We start from the raw sequence: 14,447 nt of genomic DNA on the forward strand, positions 1-14,447 counted from the left end.
ATTAGTGGGCAATCTCTAGGGTTATGGTAAACACTGGTTTAAGAAACTGTCGAAACAGGGGTTTAAAGTAAATTATGCACATGTTTGGCTACCCTGTGACGACTTCAAGTCATGACTAGAGTATGAAACTTGGATTAAAGCGACTGGTGAAACGCGAAAAAATACACAAAATGGCACGTGGCTGCCATTTGCTTGTTTTTCATTAGACACCATTTAGCGCAATGCTGGCTAAATCATGGCTGTTGATGGCTAAAACCACGTTGGTGGATAGATTGCTCGCAAACTACTCATGGGCGAGGTTAACGAGTGGCAGGGGCTTAAACTTGCGTGTTTTGGATATTTAAAGTCGAGATCCCCACTTCTACCCTCCAATTTAACGCCTTTTAAACTGCACCAGTTACAGTCTTGTTACATTCACTAACCCAAAATCACTTTAGAAGCTTACTCCTTTGCGTCTCAATCAAGTCATTAGAATCATACACTAGACTCGACCTAATTCATTTTAACCATGCAATCAAACTCGAGAGATACTCAGCAAATTATGGAACGACCTTTCAACCTCATCATCGATGGTCACACTGCACCAATGCGCTATGAAAACATTACGGATATGGATCTTACTGAACCACTCAACTGTAAAGAACCCACTCATCACATCTCTGTTGACGATGACGTCAAAAATGCTACTTTCTATGACCATTGTCTAACAGGAAAAACTGATAGCGCAGTTTATTCTCATAGCGATCAACCTCTCTTTTCCCATTTAAATGGTAAGAACATGGAAGAGCCCGAGGTTGATGGTGAAACAAGTATTTTGGATATCATACAGGACGTCGTTATTGGGTATGTATCGTCACTTGCTTTTGGTGTATAATTGAGTTGGCTAGTGATGCCATCAAATGCTGATTGGGTGATTAAAAGACAGTCTAAACACAACACAGCTTGACTGTAATCTACCTGCACCTAATGGTTGTGATCCTGTCGACAACCCTGTTCTTTAATTTGCATGGTATCTGGTGGAGAGTCAAAGACTTGTCACGTTGTGTCTGCATTGGTTATTGCAAAATATTCATTCATTTGGCATGCCAATAATTCTACCACGTGCACTGACATTACAGCCATATTCACGTAAATGGAACACTATATTGCAGCGATTACTCGGCAATATACAATCGCTGAATATTCCGTGCTTTTATGCTACAGATTGAATGCTTATTCAGAATAGATATTGCCAATTCTTCAAAGCACAGCATCCATCATGCGATGCGATGCACCAAATTATAGGTTTGAATTGTGATTTCAAATCTATTGATTGTAGTGTGACCGTCAAATGGGAATAATCAGATATTGATTTTGACTGTTGATGTTTTCAATACAATCATGTACAACTATTGTATCCTAAAACTCCACAGATGCGTTTGTGCTCTCTTGAACTAGAGCACAAGCGTACGTCTTGGGAGTACAGGTCGTTTCATGGGACTGGCAGTTTATTTACGCTGACATCTCTGGTCTAGTGTCCCATTTTACATGGATACGGCTGTAATTGAATGGTTTAATCTTGTGCACTTTATTGGCGCATGCACAATTAAACATGCTATATCTAGATGGTATTGCAGCCATTATAATTGCGTTTGTTGGCTGGTGTACATTTTCTAGCTATTTTTGTGCAGTATATACTAACTTTCTTGATTTATATCAACTAGACTATCAGATGGGTTAACTGTACCCTTTGCACTGGCAGCAGGACTCGCCGCACTTGACAACTCTAAGCTAGTTGTTCTTGCTGGTTTGGCTGAAATCTGTGCTGGTGCCATTTCCATGGGTCTTGGTGGATACCTCTCTGGCCTCTCTGAACAAGAATATTTTGATAACCAGCGTGATGCTCGTGCCCTTGAAATCAAAGCCGATCCTGCACATCACTGGAGCGAAATCTATAACGTATTCAAACCATTTGGTATTTCTCGCAAGGCTGCCCAGCCTTTAATTGAGGAGCTTTCTATGGATGGAACTACGTTTTTGGATTTTGTAATGAAATTTGACCTTGGACTCGATAAACCATCAAAATGGCGTGCATTTGTGAGTCATTTGTGCATGCCTTGCATATTGTCACATGTGAGTCTTGAATATTAACAGTCTTGTTTCTGAATGTCTGATAATCTAGACAAGTGCACTGACCATCGGAAGCTCGTATTTTTGTGCCGGTCTTATTCCTTTGGCACCATACATGTTTTTTAGCTCTGCTAAATTTGCTCTCCGTATATCAATAGGTGTAACCATCACAGCCTTGTTCTTCTTTGGGTTATTCAAGGCAATCGCACTCTCATCAAAACAACCACTGTATAGCGCTATTCAGATGGTTTTCATTGGTGGACTGGCAGCTCTATCAGCATACACAGTCGCATCCCTTATGCCAATAGTATAACTTCATATCCATCAAAGTACATTCAGAACATCCTTTGCTTCCCCTATCCATCACTCGATATAAAGACTTTTCCAAAGCAGACCTTTGCAGCCGTATTCACGTAAAATTGATTACTTGTATTTATCTTGCATTAACTGCCACTTTTTGAAATAAACAATAGTTGAATATTTATTGTGCTTTCATACTAGAAATTGACCACTTTAACGGATGTTTTCAATACAATTCTGTATAAACACTTGTATTCTGAACTCGGATACGTCCTAGCTCGAAAAACAATGATTGCACATCTCAGTAGTGCAAGTTGTTTCCTCGTCGAGGTCAGAAAAGAAGCCAGTAAACTTTAACGAGTTCAAACCACAATGTTGTACAGTAAATTGGCATCAATCATTTCACGAGACTGGCTGTTTATTATGTATCTTGGTACTCTTAATGTTCCATTTTACGTGAATACGGCCGTGAACAACCTCTAAAAGATTGTTGGGATTTTGATGCGTGGAAGATGAAGAAATGTGCTTTCCATTAGATGGTCCCAAGTTTAATGGTGTGATTCAATTTCATCGCATTAATGGACTGGCTGTCGGCAGTATATATCTTAAATAATCTGGGTCAATTCTTCTTCACCCGTTCCCAGAACTCATTCTTTTTTTGATGCCGCTCTTCTTGTGTCTTTCTGAGATTATCTACCATTGCCTTGGACTGTAGATCTTTTACACGCAGCATACTAAAGTGCTGAACCTAGATCCAGATCCAAATACACCAATCATATTTCTGTTAAATAGGGGTTTATGGATTTTGTGATACAAGACTGACCTTGCTAGCCTTTTCAATAGGTATGTGCAAGTCTAACTCGGCATATATCAAAGCAAACATCCATACTCGAACATACCCAGCTAGGCAAGCACTCTTTTTCAAAAAACAAGTGAGATTGATGGCATGTAAACAGCTTGTTTCGCTCCTCTTTGGTCAGTGTGCGATCCGATTCAGATTTGCCATGCTTGGCAAGCGGATCAAGTTGTACTATTTCATTGTATTCGGTGGGTGCAAACCCATGAAGCCATAGTTGCTTTTGATCTAAACATTCAAAATAAAGATCTCTAGCTTTCCAGCACTTGTTTCGCTCTGCTCGAGAGGGTGGTGCAGACATTTTACAATATACAGATTGGACCAGATCAGAAAATCAAATGCATCATTTTGATATCAGAATATGAGTGAGCGATGGCGATCATTTGTTTTCAGTAGAAGCTTGAGCAGATTTGAAACCAAGTCACGTGTATGTTGAGTACTCAATATGCTGCGAATCGCATCCACAGACGACGATAGAGGGCATGAAAACGAAGAGATAGAATGAAAAATTGCTGCAATCATCAGTGTATCATATAAATAAATGCTTGCTGATCTTGCTCTGACGCGAAAGTCTCAATGTTCCACTTATATAATCATGCAGATTAACCCAAACCAACCGTGTAGTTGTACAAACCAATACTCTTGTCCCTTTTGCCTTTTACTTTAAACTGTTTTATTTTTTGGCCTTGCGTTTTCCAAACACTTCTTCCCTTATTTTCTTTTTATATGATTCCCACTGTAGGTTTTGTAAGAATGCATTCTGTAGCAAATAAATCGATGCATCCAAAGCTCCACGCCGTTCAAACAATTCCAACAAGGTATCCATAGGGGAAATCTCGGTCATTTCAACCTTTGATAGCATCATTACCTCAACCCGCATGTTGGCTACGACAGTCACTGGACTCAGATAAGGTGGTTCATGTTGCCATAATCGGATGCATTCGTTACGATCAAAAGTCATGGGTGCGCCAAATTGAGATTGCGTAATTTTAAGCATTGCAGGCTTGACAACACTTGGAAAATGTTCACCAATAGTTAGCTCGCATATTGACAGAGGCTCATAGACTACTGTATCGGTGGGGTCTGTTGGGGTATTAGGCGCGTAGGCAGCATACTGATGTCCATCTCCAGAAGCGGTTGGTCGCACGATAAAAGGAACTGTGCGAATGCATCGACAACTTCCAGAAAGAATCCAAAAAATATGAAAATTCGGTGCATCTTCATTAATAATGACTTGTTGCGCATCAAAGGTAATGAATTGTGCACATGCCAATACTTTTTCAATAAACTCTTGTGGTGCAGTAGTAAAATCTGGAAGTTGTGTTATTTGCCGAGTACGTAATGTATGCAGTTTAGCTGATCCTGTTTCTATCAACTGTATTGGTAGAAATTGCGCATGATGAAATATTTTAAAATAGTTGATTAGCTTGGCATGACTCAAACCGTAAACTAGTTGTACTTGATACATCCGATTACCTTTAAAAATTCTCCTGTAATGCATTCAAAAAATAAAGTTAGTGCATGCATTAGATGTAGCGTATTTACATACGCCTAAAATAAAGCAATTCACATTTTCTATATATTTCAATATTTACGTTTATCTACACAAAGAAACTCGGTGGTCTCAACGGTCGATACGGATGCTGTTCGTCTATCGTCTATTACTGTAAGAGTACGATCTCCAAAACTACCGCCTTTTTTGATAAAATTGATCTATTTATAGTTTTTAGCAAATGCATTAAAATAAATACATATATATCAAGAAAAAGTTTTGACAAGAGCTACTTACACGAAACCAACTTTCGGTCCAGCCTTTGAAGATTTCAACTTTTCCAGAAAGAATAAAATAAAATGCATTGGCACGATGGCCTTCCATAATAATAACTTTTCCCTATTCAATTAATGGCAGATGTTGATATATAGCTTTTGATTTCAAACAATATATACTAAATAATATTACCTACAGGAGGATATTTTTTCAACTATGGCAATTCCAGCAGGTATTGAGCAAATCAGGTCAGTTATCAAGTCATGTAATATTCAGTTTATAAATCAAACCTCACCTCTAAAATTTGGCAACATTTTAGTCTTTGATTCCAGGGGAGCCGCTTAAATGATGGGATATTTGAACTTAATATTGCCTCGAGCCCATTGATGATTACATCGCCTTGTACTTCTGACCGTGACTGCAACAGCGATTTAACCTAGTGCAAACCATGATCAAAAATTGACACATTTGTAAGTTTGACAGGCTAAATAATAGTTTGATACTGTAGTTATGCTTCACTTTTTTAAAACCAGCTTTTCAATTTTGGCCAAACACTACGACATTAAAACTAACCTTTTCTGATAATTCAAGATCTTCTTCGTTAATTGAATCGCTGCCTTTTAAATCTAAAATATCAACTCTGGTGGGAGAAAGCTCAAATATTTTACATACTCTTTTGTACATGACCAAAAATCTTCTTATAGTAGCCATAAACCGATATGCTTTTTTCCACTGTCCATGAGCGATTATTACTCGTTTCCCTTCTTCCAATGTGCTCTTGTCAAATATATTGTCTACGCTTTTAAGATCAGCAACTGTTCCCATTTTGGAGTTACACGCAGATATATTGAGTGCAGAATTGAAGTTGATGGTGCGATCCATATGAGTATTGTCAGGGAGTTGCATTGCATTGTGTTTTTTCGAGTATATCTGCATGCGAGCATTAAGATGGATGATATCGGATGTATTGAAAGCCTTCATGACTGCCTTGTCCAATTTGATATCATTTCCTACCAAAGATTTAGTTGGCTTGAACTGCTTAGCCTGAGTTGAGTATGCAGTCAATGAAATCATTTCTGATTTGATTGAATCGTCAGATTTGTTTATATCAGCTTGACTGGATAGTCCGGATAAAGGTTTGGAAATGGGTCGTGTTGATAAAAAACTGCTTTTCAAAGGGGTTTCTATTGATGTATTTTGCTGTTTTCCAATTGATGGCATAGCTAGTGATGTGGTTTTTTTGGAGGCTTTTTGAATCGACTTGGAGGACTCGTCAATTGGAATGAGCAGTATTTTTCCATCTTCTGAACATGGTTCAGAAATTCGCGATCGTAATGCAACGAGTGGTCGTACATGAGATTTACTATTCAAGTTTGGATGTGGTTTGAAAGTTTGTGTATTGGTTGTAGTATCGACAAATTCATTGCTTAGTAAAATCTCGGACCTTTTTGTGCTATTCAATTCTATTTGATGGTTGGATCGAGTGATATGCAAGTGCCGACTGGGTAATGGTGATGGCAGGTGTAATATGGATGACTTGTTAGCAACTTGGTCGCTGATATCGTGCAATTGTGAATGTCCAATACTCATCAGTTTTAATTGACGCAGTTGAGGACTCATTTTGCCATCTAATACCATAGTTGACTCGCCAATCATGTCGGAACGAGCCTCATTATTTCGTGTTACGACTGACTCTGTACATGCCCAAGCTGCCAGTTTCGTGTCTTGTGACGAAATACAAGTATTTGTCTCAAATGAATTGGCTGTATGGGCTGAATGATCTACCAGCATGGGATATGAAGGACATTGTAAGGTCAACTCTTTTGATGTAGATGGAAATACTCTGTGCTTTTCAAACTCATTCAATTGAAGAGTTGAAATGCCTTCTTGGGGAGTAAGAAATTTACTGTGTTTACGTCTTACAGGTATTGATCCATTTTTGGAAACATGTGCCGAGTCCAGATTGGATGTCGAATTGGAGTGAACAGACTGATTTGTGGAGTGTCGCGTTTCGGCCTTTATTTCCTCTGATCGCAGCTCATTAGTTGATAAAACTGCTTTTTGAATGGACTGAGATGGAGGACTGATTTCTACAGTGGGAATACAAAGTGCCGTATTTGGAGTATTCAAACATGTAGACTTTTGAGATGCGTTATGCTGATTGTCCCCCTGTAGTTCATATTGTCGAGGTGGCTCTGGCAACTTTTCATGCGAGTTCGAGGCAATTTTTTTAATCTTGGAACTACGTCTACTTATATCAGTGCCTTTGACAAGTAGTCTGGGACTTTGTGACGTTGTAGTTTGACTCGCTGATAGAAAGGAACGTATTGAGCCCGATGTATCTGGAAGTACTTTTGAATTTGGCATAAGCGTGGCTGAGCTATCTTGATCACGATGAGTAGATAGGGCCGTAGATGATTTATGCAATATTGTTGATCGAGATATAGATTTGGGTTTCTGCTCATGTGTTTGAAGTGGCATTATAGATAGCTCGATTTTGGGGCATAGCAAGGTATCCATATGTAGCATCGTGAAATGGCTATCTGGCACAGTATCAGCTGTCACATTTCTGATTTTTTCGGTCATGTTAGTGCGAGTTGACATGTCTGGAGCCAGCCCAACCAAAGATGGCTGTTTTGAACCTAGGATTGATGACTTCATGGAGTCTTTATACACTACTAATTTTACCTTGCAAATATCTGATATACTATATGGCAATTAGTCTTTAGTTTTTTAGTCAACTCGCCATCTCCACTGCCACTTGGCTTTGGTTACAAGTTTGTTGAATAAGCGTTTGCGTTTGAGCAATTAATTCGGAAAATATCTTGTATGCTTCCTATTACGACGCCGAATTTAGCTTTATTTACAATACTTGCAGAATATCGGTGCGCCGACTACTTGGAATTTTTTACTCCATCTCGCTAAAACTTGATATTTATATCTTACTGTGCTAGATTAAATATTAGTCCTATTCAGATTTTAGATTAATACTACACACTTGGTGGGCAAATATCCGAGCTTTTAAATGCAGCCTTGCTTACCACCAATACACACTAGTCAGTTTGGAAACATTGCATAATTGCTGCTCAAATTTGAATTTTCTGACTGATGGTTTTGAATTTCAATCTACCCATTTAAGCCAGCTTTTCTGACTACAATGCAGTCGACCTACTCGATAAGATGTGCTAAAATAACACATTGTTGAATGATCGACTTTGATCATTTTAGATTTTCATCACAAAAGATTTTTCAATTCGTTTTCGTTCAAAGAAAATTGTAGATTAGGCAACCACTTACCATGATGTTTGCTCAAGTAGCTGCTGCAAGACTGCCCGCTAAAACAGTGTTTTATTCTAGGTAAGCACATTTTCCATTTTATCTAGCTCATTTGCATCACAATGTAGTACATCCATTTAATAACCAAGATGGCAGGGATCAATCCAACCTTTGATTTCCAGTAATATTCTAAACTTGTACTATATTAATTGTTCTTTGATGCAGGCACAGTTTCCAAGCAATCAAGCCTGTCTTGACATTTTCCATACCAAGATTGTATTCCAACTTGCCTCAATCACAGGACAAGGATGAGTATGAATCGGTTAATGTTCCTCCACTTAGAAGGGATACCACATCACCACAAGTATATGGCCGAATTAAACAGATCCTTGCTAGTACCATGAGTGTTACTGCTGGGTTAGATTCCACACCTGATCATATTGAGGCACTAAAACGTGCACAATTGGCACTACGCAAAAATAAGTACCCACGTATTCCTGAAGAAGGCGAGGTGATTGAAGCACGTCCCAACTATTTGAGTCGTTTGGCTGCAGATGGAGGCAACAAGGTAGTTTAATTCATATCATGGCTACTCATAATCGTTACAATGTTGTCTTGATGCTACCTTGCTTGATTCGGATCTAGGGTTTTATTCCTACTTGAAAGAATGTGCAGCTGATTGTATTTTTGGTGATTTAGATTTTGAGGCTCAAGCACAGCTATATTCATGTGGATTTTACACGATTTATTGAACTGTGTACTAATATTCAAGGTCTGTCGCTAAACGATGCCTTACTCCAGCTTGCATGGCATGATAAGCCGATTACAAGCCACATGATGAAGGCTATTGAGTGCTGCATTGTGTATGCCAAAGAAGAAGGCTACGATCTTGAAAAAACATATATTGGCAAGTTGTTTGTTTCAATCGTGGTTTTCAACCATGGAGTTGATACTGTGATCAATCTTGCAATCCACTAATAACTACTGTTTTCTGGGGGTTGATTTTAATATATAGCTGATATTACTGCAAGAGATGGCGAGGTTATTTTATCCAAGGAAATCAAACAAAAGTTTTTGCGGGGCCGTGGTCGATATGGAGCTACACCACATATCAAGACAGCGTTGCTTAAAATCGTGTTACAAGAGCGTGAAAAGCCATTTGATGTCCGCCACAATGATCCTTTGGAATGGATTCGCTGTCGTTTGAGAAAGGTACACAAGGAATTTACTCCCAGTGCCGAAGAGCTGTATACCAAGATTCGTAAAGAATGTCCGGTGAAGCCTATATATGTTTAAGGGATCTTTTCGGGTTGGTAGTACTTTATAAATATAAAACGAATGAAATCAAGACTGCTTAAGGAGTTGGGTCCAATGCAATGGAATAATAGTGTGGCTGATGGAGTAGACCCAACAATGTACTTTGGCCATGGATACGATTTATGATCCAATTTTGGCTGTCGAGATTTACCAACACATCTCAAACCTCGACTCTTTAATCGCAGAACCGATACTATGTCCAAGTCTAACGCACCCCCTGTTTTCAGTATGCAATTTCTGCAGCCCACAGCATACTAGTATTATAATTTTACTAACTACTACGAAATAACACCAAATCTCATAGTTCGCAGTGTCATTTATGAGGAAAAAAACTCGATAACCGTCAGTGGCGAGTTGCATCAATTAGGTTTTTATGATGGTAGTATAGGAGTGTTGACTAACCCTTGGACACTATTGCTATGGAAACAACTACAGCCAAGGCTTTGAAAGAGAGGGACACTACTGAGCGAGCACAGTTTGTTGTGCATTTAACTGATGACACTGTAGGTATTGATGGCCGAGTATCTTACTGTGGACTGGTGTTATTTTATTCATTACAACTCAGCATCAATGCTAATCACAGTACTTTGTTGCATGCAGTGTCGTACCATTGAATATCATACTTTTGATGGTCCTGTCAATCCTGGGTAAGCTATTTAACCGACCACCACATTATTGTAATGATCAATAATGCTAACCGTGACATTGCTCGTGATTCGGATTGATGGACAATCTGATTGCATGCACGAATGTCGGTTTTAAACTATTCCACATGCATTTATTTTGTAGAAAAATCAAGATTGTACCAACTTCATTTAAATTTCGCTTGACCATCAAGGCTACTCAATTCAACATCAATGATGAACTTGGATACGAATATAAAAAATTTGAGAAATGGCTCATGACTCAGGCTGGCTACGAGGGAACCCCACTTGTCGATGGTAAGCATGACCAAGACGAGTTTGTCAAGCACTGTGTGGCTCATTTGATTATTCATGGAAAGCGTCCTGATTTTACTGAGAAAATGTCGTTGCTGATCAAATTGAATCTGCGTACGCCTAACACCAAGGACAAGGAGATTTTTGAGTTTGCCAAGGTAACAGAGGTTTGATAAAAAGAAATGTTGCCATGGCAAAAGTGTAGTTGGATATACTCAAACGTTGTTTTATTCCAAATGGGACTTGCGTTTTTGTTTTGGTAAACTCAGCACAACGTGCTTGCCGATATTCATCGCCTGCGAAAGGATGATGAGATCCACGCCACTACTGTTGGTGCCAAGCTGCCCACTACTCTTGATACCTATGAGATTATTCAAGCTGCTGAGCATCCAGTGCAATATGGCATCATGCACTTTTCCAAGATTCATGTTGGCAATCAGATCTATGTGCATGTACGTGTTCACGAGTATAGCGATGGTAATCTCGAGTTCCATGCTATTGACACCAGTCGTGATTCAGCTGCGTGGACCAAGACAGATCCTCTTGTCTACTTTGATTTTTAAACTAGTGGTTAAATGAATAATACTGTTTTGATCAAAGTTGCTATTAATCAACAACTTTCCATTTACAACCGTATTCACGTAAAATGAAACACTATATAAACAGTCATGTTTGGTGTTAATCTTACTGGATAATACTGTTTTATGAACTCATTAGTTGACTGGACTTCGTGTTTATTCTCGTACAAAAATACAGTGAGTGATCACATTTCTGTTCCAATATATTCCACATTCTTGACATCTCTTCAAACTTCAACTTTCCTTTTCTTCAAAACGAACATTTAAAACATTGTGTGACCGGCACGGAAACAGCCGTTTCATTCCTGAGATACGTTGAACTAAAGCGCGAACGTATCTGATATTAGAAGAGTTTCAATAAAACAAATACTTCATTTCCAATAACAACAAATATATAACAATTGTTTATTTCAAAACAATCATTACAGAAAAGTTTCATTTTACATCAATACGGCTGTAAAATGAAAAAATTCTTTCTATTATTCTAGTCAACTTAATGGTGATCTCGCAGCAACAGCTCAAGGCTTTTGGTGATGACCATTTTAGTTCTAGTAGGATAGCCAGTTTTCGCAGTCTCATGTTTCCCTCGGGTTCCACACATATTGGCTCTTCCCACTCTAATGAATCTGATACCAATGCCCAACCATCATGGGCGGATTACTGCTCTACTTGCCAAACCGAAATCTACCATTATTACACCAGTCTGGGATGGATACATAAACCACATTCAGCAGACTCTCAATCCATCAAGAATGGTGTATCTGATACAAACGAGCATTGTGAACAGGCAATTTTAAAAGTCCCACCAAATAGCACTTTCAAAAAACGAAGAGTTCAGAGCGAAGTCTTTCAAGCAGATGCAGAGCTCGAAGAGCACACTGATCAGCTACAGCATACCACTCATAGTGATGATTATGACGAATTGAATGTGGAGCTTACTCCAGAAATGATTGAAATGTTTCGGTTTTCAGAGGCATTTCGTCGAGAAGGTGATCTAGTTGGCCTTGTTTTATAAATCCAAATTATAGCCGTATTCATGTAGAATGGATCACCTTGTTGTATTATCCTGCAGTGATTTCCTCTTGCTTTGGAATGTAATTGTTATCTTTATGCCAACTATTCAATGTGGTAAAACGGATACCAATCATTTCACAAGACTGGTTGTGTAGTATGGCATTCTGTGAATACGAGTGTAATAATCATTTGTTCTAACCATATTTATCCAATATTCTAGTCAAACAAGAGCAAAAACAGGAACAGATCCAAGCTCGCCAGGAGAAAGCCAGAGTAGATTCAAATGCCGATAACAAGATTGTGATGAGATCTGCTCTAGTTTCGACAGCCATTGCATCGTCCAATACAGCACATTCATTTGGAATTGCAACTCTGGAGCATTATCTACAAGCCAGATTTGATGTGGATCTTTCAGAACGACATCCAGTGCTATGGCCAGTCCTTCCCATAGACTTTTGATTGTAAAGATACTCTGCTTGAGCTAATATACGTGTTGTCAGTATTGTAACCAAAGTAATTATTCTCAGATAATCATGCCATGTGTATATGGAATGATGGTTCTGGTAGACCACTATGATGATACTTCCATCCTTGCACTGCTAGCCTTATAAATGAGATTGTTTTGGTCGACAAATAAGTTGCATATGCACTCAAGTGGCATGCTCTTATTTGTCTTGATCACTCTTGTTTACAAGTCAATGAAGTCAAATATTTATTGGATGGGCCTATCCATCCTCATATCTGAGTGAATCTCCAACCCTGACATTCATACCATAATAGAGTCTATACTAGCCTCAAACGACACGTTTTTAATAGTTTGTAAAGTGAATATAGGATATCTATACTCATACAGCCTTGACGGTTCTATATTTCAAATCCATATACCAGCAAGGTGAGTACAACTTGTGCAGTTATTCTTTACCGACATCACTATGGATCACACAGGGTTAACGCATATTGTATTATTCACTTACCCATCTGGTAAACCAAAATAGACACCATTGACCATGTTGCAGAATAGACCTGTCTCGACGATTCCAGGAACGCCAATAAGTTGGACATTAAGGGCAGCTGGATCGCAAATCTCTCCAAAATCGGCATCGATGACAAAGTTACCATTGTCAGTAACGACAGGTCCAGCCTTTTTTGCTGCCATGCGCAGCGTGGGTTTGCCACCCATGGTTTTAATTTTTTGCATGACTGCGACGTAAACCATGGGAGTTACTTCAATTGGAACGCCTTGTTTCCACTATCACATGTTACGCAATAAAACAGTTGATTAGCATGTCAATATTTAAATATACACTTGTAGATGCAAGATATCCAACCATTAGATACTTGGATCTATTACCTGTGTGCCCAACACTTTTGAGTCTTTGCGATGGTCGGCAACCAGATAAAACAGTTTGGCGTTGGAAGCGACCAGTTTTTCCTGCAAGTGGCAAGCACCACCGCCTTTGATACAGTTTAACGAAGTATCGATTTCGTCTGCACCATCAAAAGCCACATCAATGACTAATTTGTATTGAATTCCCAAAAACAAATGCATACAGAAATAAGCTGATCATTTCCCAAAAAACAAGTGCAATGCAGTCATTGATGTAGTCTACTCAACGTGGATATTGGTTCAATGTGCCCTACCATATTGTAAAGTTAGCAAATGATCAGCGTATACATGTAAGCGCTTGCCCAAAACCCGACATGTTTAATGCAAGACAACAATGCCACTTACCAGGGGTAAGCCAGCTTCAAGAATAAGTTGCTGAGCCTGGAATGATGTCGCAATGCATGCTTGAATGGGCAGCGACTCTTGCTTGAATCGTTCTGCTAGACGCTGCACTGCGTAGACAATGGTGCTGCCAGATCCAATACCAATCACTTTGGTCGAGGTAGATACCCGCTCGTCGATAGCTCTGAATGATGCCAGCTGTTTTGCTATTTCCAGCATGTTAGGGAGATGCTAAACAGTTGTAATAGACGCAATGTTTCAAATGAGAATTGTCTGGATAGCACCAAGTTGCAATACATTACCTTGCTCAACCAAGTCTGCAGACATTTTTGATAAAGAAGGGCAAGTTTTTGAACTAGTATTGCTAGTGTGACGAATAACACCAACGATGCAATTCAAGACAGGTCGGACAATGTAAGTCGTCTTGAATGGATTTAACAGTATGAAATGATTAAAAGTAGTGACAATGGGATGGAAATATTTGTAAGATTGTAGGATTGCTTTGGATTGGTGTGCAGATTGTCTAAATGAAATGATGAGGATCGTATCAGAAGATCAATAC

At 39.0% G+C, this 14,447-nt stretch overlaps 7 protein-coding genes across 7 annotated transcripts; 4 read left to right on the plus strand and 3 right to left on the minus strand.

The window, feature by feature from the left end:
- The first annotated feature begins 388 nt into the window (after positions 1-388).
- Positions 389-2,588, plus strand: BATDEDRAFT_34308 (uncharacterized protein). Its single transcript, XM_006675756.1, has 3 exons — positions 389-843; positions 1,704-2,112; positions 2,162-2,588. Exons 1-3 carry the CDS (start codon positions 509-511, stop codon positions 2,420-2,422), a joined length of 1,005 nt encoding a protein of 334 aa, XP_006675819.1. The 5' UTR covers positions 389-508; the 3' UTR covers positions 2,423-2,588.
- Positions 2,589-3,028: 440 nt separating this feature from the next.
- On the minus strand, positions 3,029-3,566 carry BATDEDRAFT_85241 (uncharacterized protein; the record flags this gene model as incomplete). Its single annotated transcript, XM_006676375.1, has 2 exons — positions 3,029-3,157; positions 3,309-3,566. The coding sequence occupies 2 exons, from the start codon at positions 3,564-3,566 to the stop codon at positions 3,029-3,031; spliced, it is 387 nt and encodes a 128-aa protein (XP_006676438.1).
- Positions 3,567-3,938: 372 nt separating this feature from the next.
- Positions 3,939-7,619, minus strand: BATDEDRAFT_85150 (uncharacterized protein; the record flags this gene model as incomplete). Its single annotated transcript, XM_006676376.1, has 5 exons — positions 3,939-4,633; positions 4,861-4,978; positions 5,055-5,156; positions 5,329-5,469; positions 5,607-7,619. The coding sequence occupies 5 exons, from the start codon at positions 7,617-7,619 to the stop codon at positions 3,939-3,941; spliced, it is 3,069 nt and encodes a 1,022-aa protein (XP_006676439.1).
- Positions 7,620-8,331: 712 nt separating this feature from the next.
- Positions 8,332-9,605, plus strand: BATDEDRAFT_86037 (uncharacterized protein; the record flags this gene model as incomplete). The annotated part of the gene is made up of 4 exons (XM_006676103.1): positions 8,332-8,390; positions 8,535-8,877; positions 9,009-9,081; positions 9,325-9,605. 4 exons carry the CDS (start codon positions 8,332-8,334, stop codon positions 9,603-9,605), a joined length of 756 nt encoding a protein of 251 aa, XP_006676166.1.
- A 440-nt stretch (positions 9,606-10,045) lies between these two features.
- Positions 10,046-11,127, plus strand: BATDEDRAFT_86038 (uncharacterized protein; the record flags this gene model as incomplete). Its single annotated transcript, XM_006676104.1, has 4 exons — positions 10,046-10,129; positions 10,227-10,273; positions 10,416-10,722; positions 10,834-11,127. 4 exons carry the CDS (start codon positions 10,046-10,048, stop codon positions 11,125-11,127), a joined length of 732 nt encoding a protein of 243 aa, XP_006676167.1.
- A 511-nt stretch (positions 11,128-11,638) lies between these two features.
- BATDEDRAFT_86039 (uncharacterized protein) lies at positions 11,639-12,615 on the plus strand (the record flags this gene model as incomplete). Its single annotated transcript, XM_006676105.1, has 2 exons — positions 11,639-12,131; positions 12,377-12,615. The coding sequence occupies 2 exons, from the start codon at positions 11,639-11,641 to the stop codon at positions 12,613-12,615; spliced, it is 732 nt and encodes a 243-aa protein (XP_006676168.1).
- A 386-nt stretch (positions 12,616-13,001) lies between these two features.
- Positions 13,002-14,212, minus strand: BATDEDRAFT_22493 (ribose-5-phosphate isomerase RKI1; the record flags this gene model as incomplete). The annotated part of the gene is made up of 5 exons (XM_006675517.1): positions 13,002-13,020; positions 13,131-13,405; positions 13,508-13,671; positions 13,885-14,091; positions 14,188-14,212. 5 exons carry the CDS (start codon positions 14,210-14,212, stop codon positions 13,002-13,004), a joined length of 690 nt encoding a protein of 229 aa, XP_006675580.1.
- Between the last annotated feature and the right edge of the window lie 235 nt (positions 14,213-14,447).

Source organism: Batrachochytrium dendrobatidis (genome assembly GCF_000203795.2).
Source record: "Batrachochytrium dendrobatidis JAM81 unplaced genomic scaffold BATDEscaffold_1, whole genome shotgun sequence".
NCBI classification, from domain to species: Eukaryota; Fungi; Chytridiomycota; class Chytridiomycetes; order Rhizophydiales; genus Batrachochytrium; species Batrachochytrium dendrobatidis.

What these genes read in the sequence shown, in the direction of transcription:
- BATDEDRAFT_34308 (XM_006675756.1), top strand. Translation starts at nt 509, where the DNA reads ATGCAATCAAACTCGAGAGATACTCAGCAAATTATGGAACGACCTTTC. An exon ending in ATACAGGACGTCGTTATTGG is followed by an intron (nt 844 to 1,703) that starts GTATGTATCGTC and finishes TATATCAACTAG; the next exon opens with ACTATCAGATGGGTTAACTG. An exon ending in TGCCTTGCATATTGTCACAT is followed by an intron (nt 2,113 to 2,161) that starts GTGAGTCTTGAA and finishes CTGATAATCTAG; the next exon opens with ACAAGTGCACTGACCATCGG.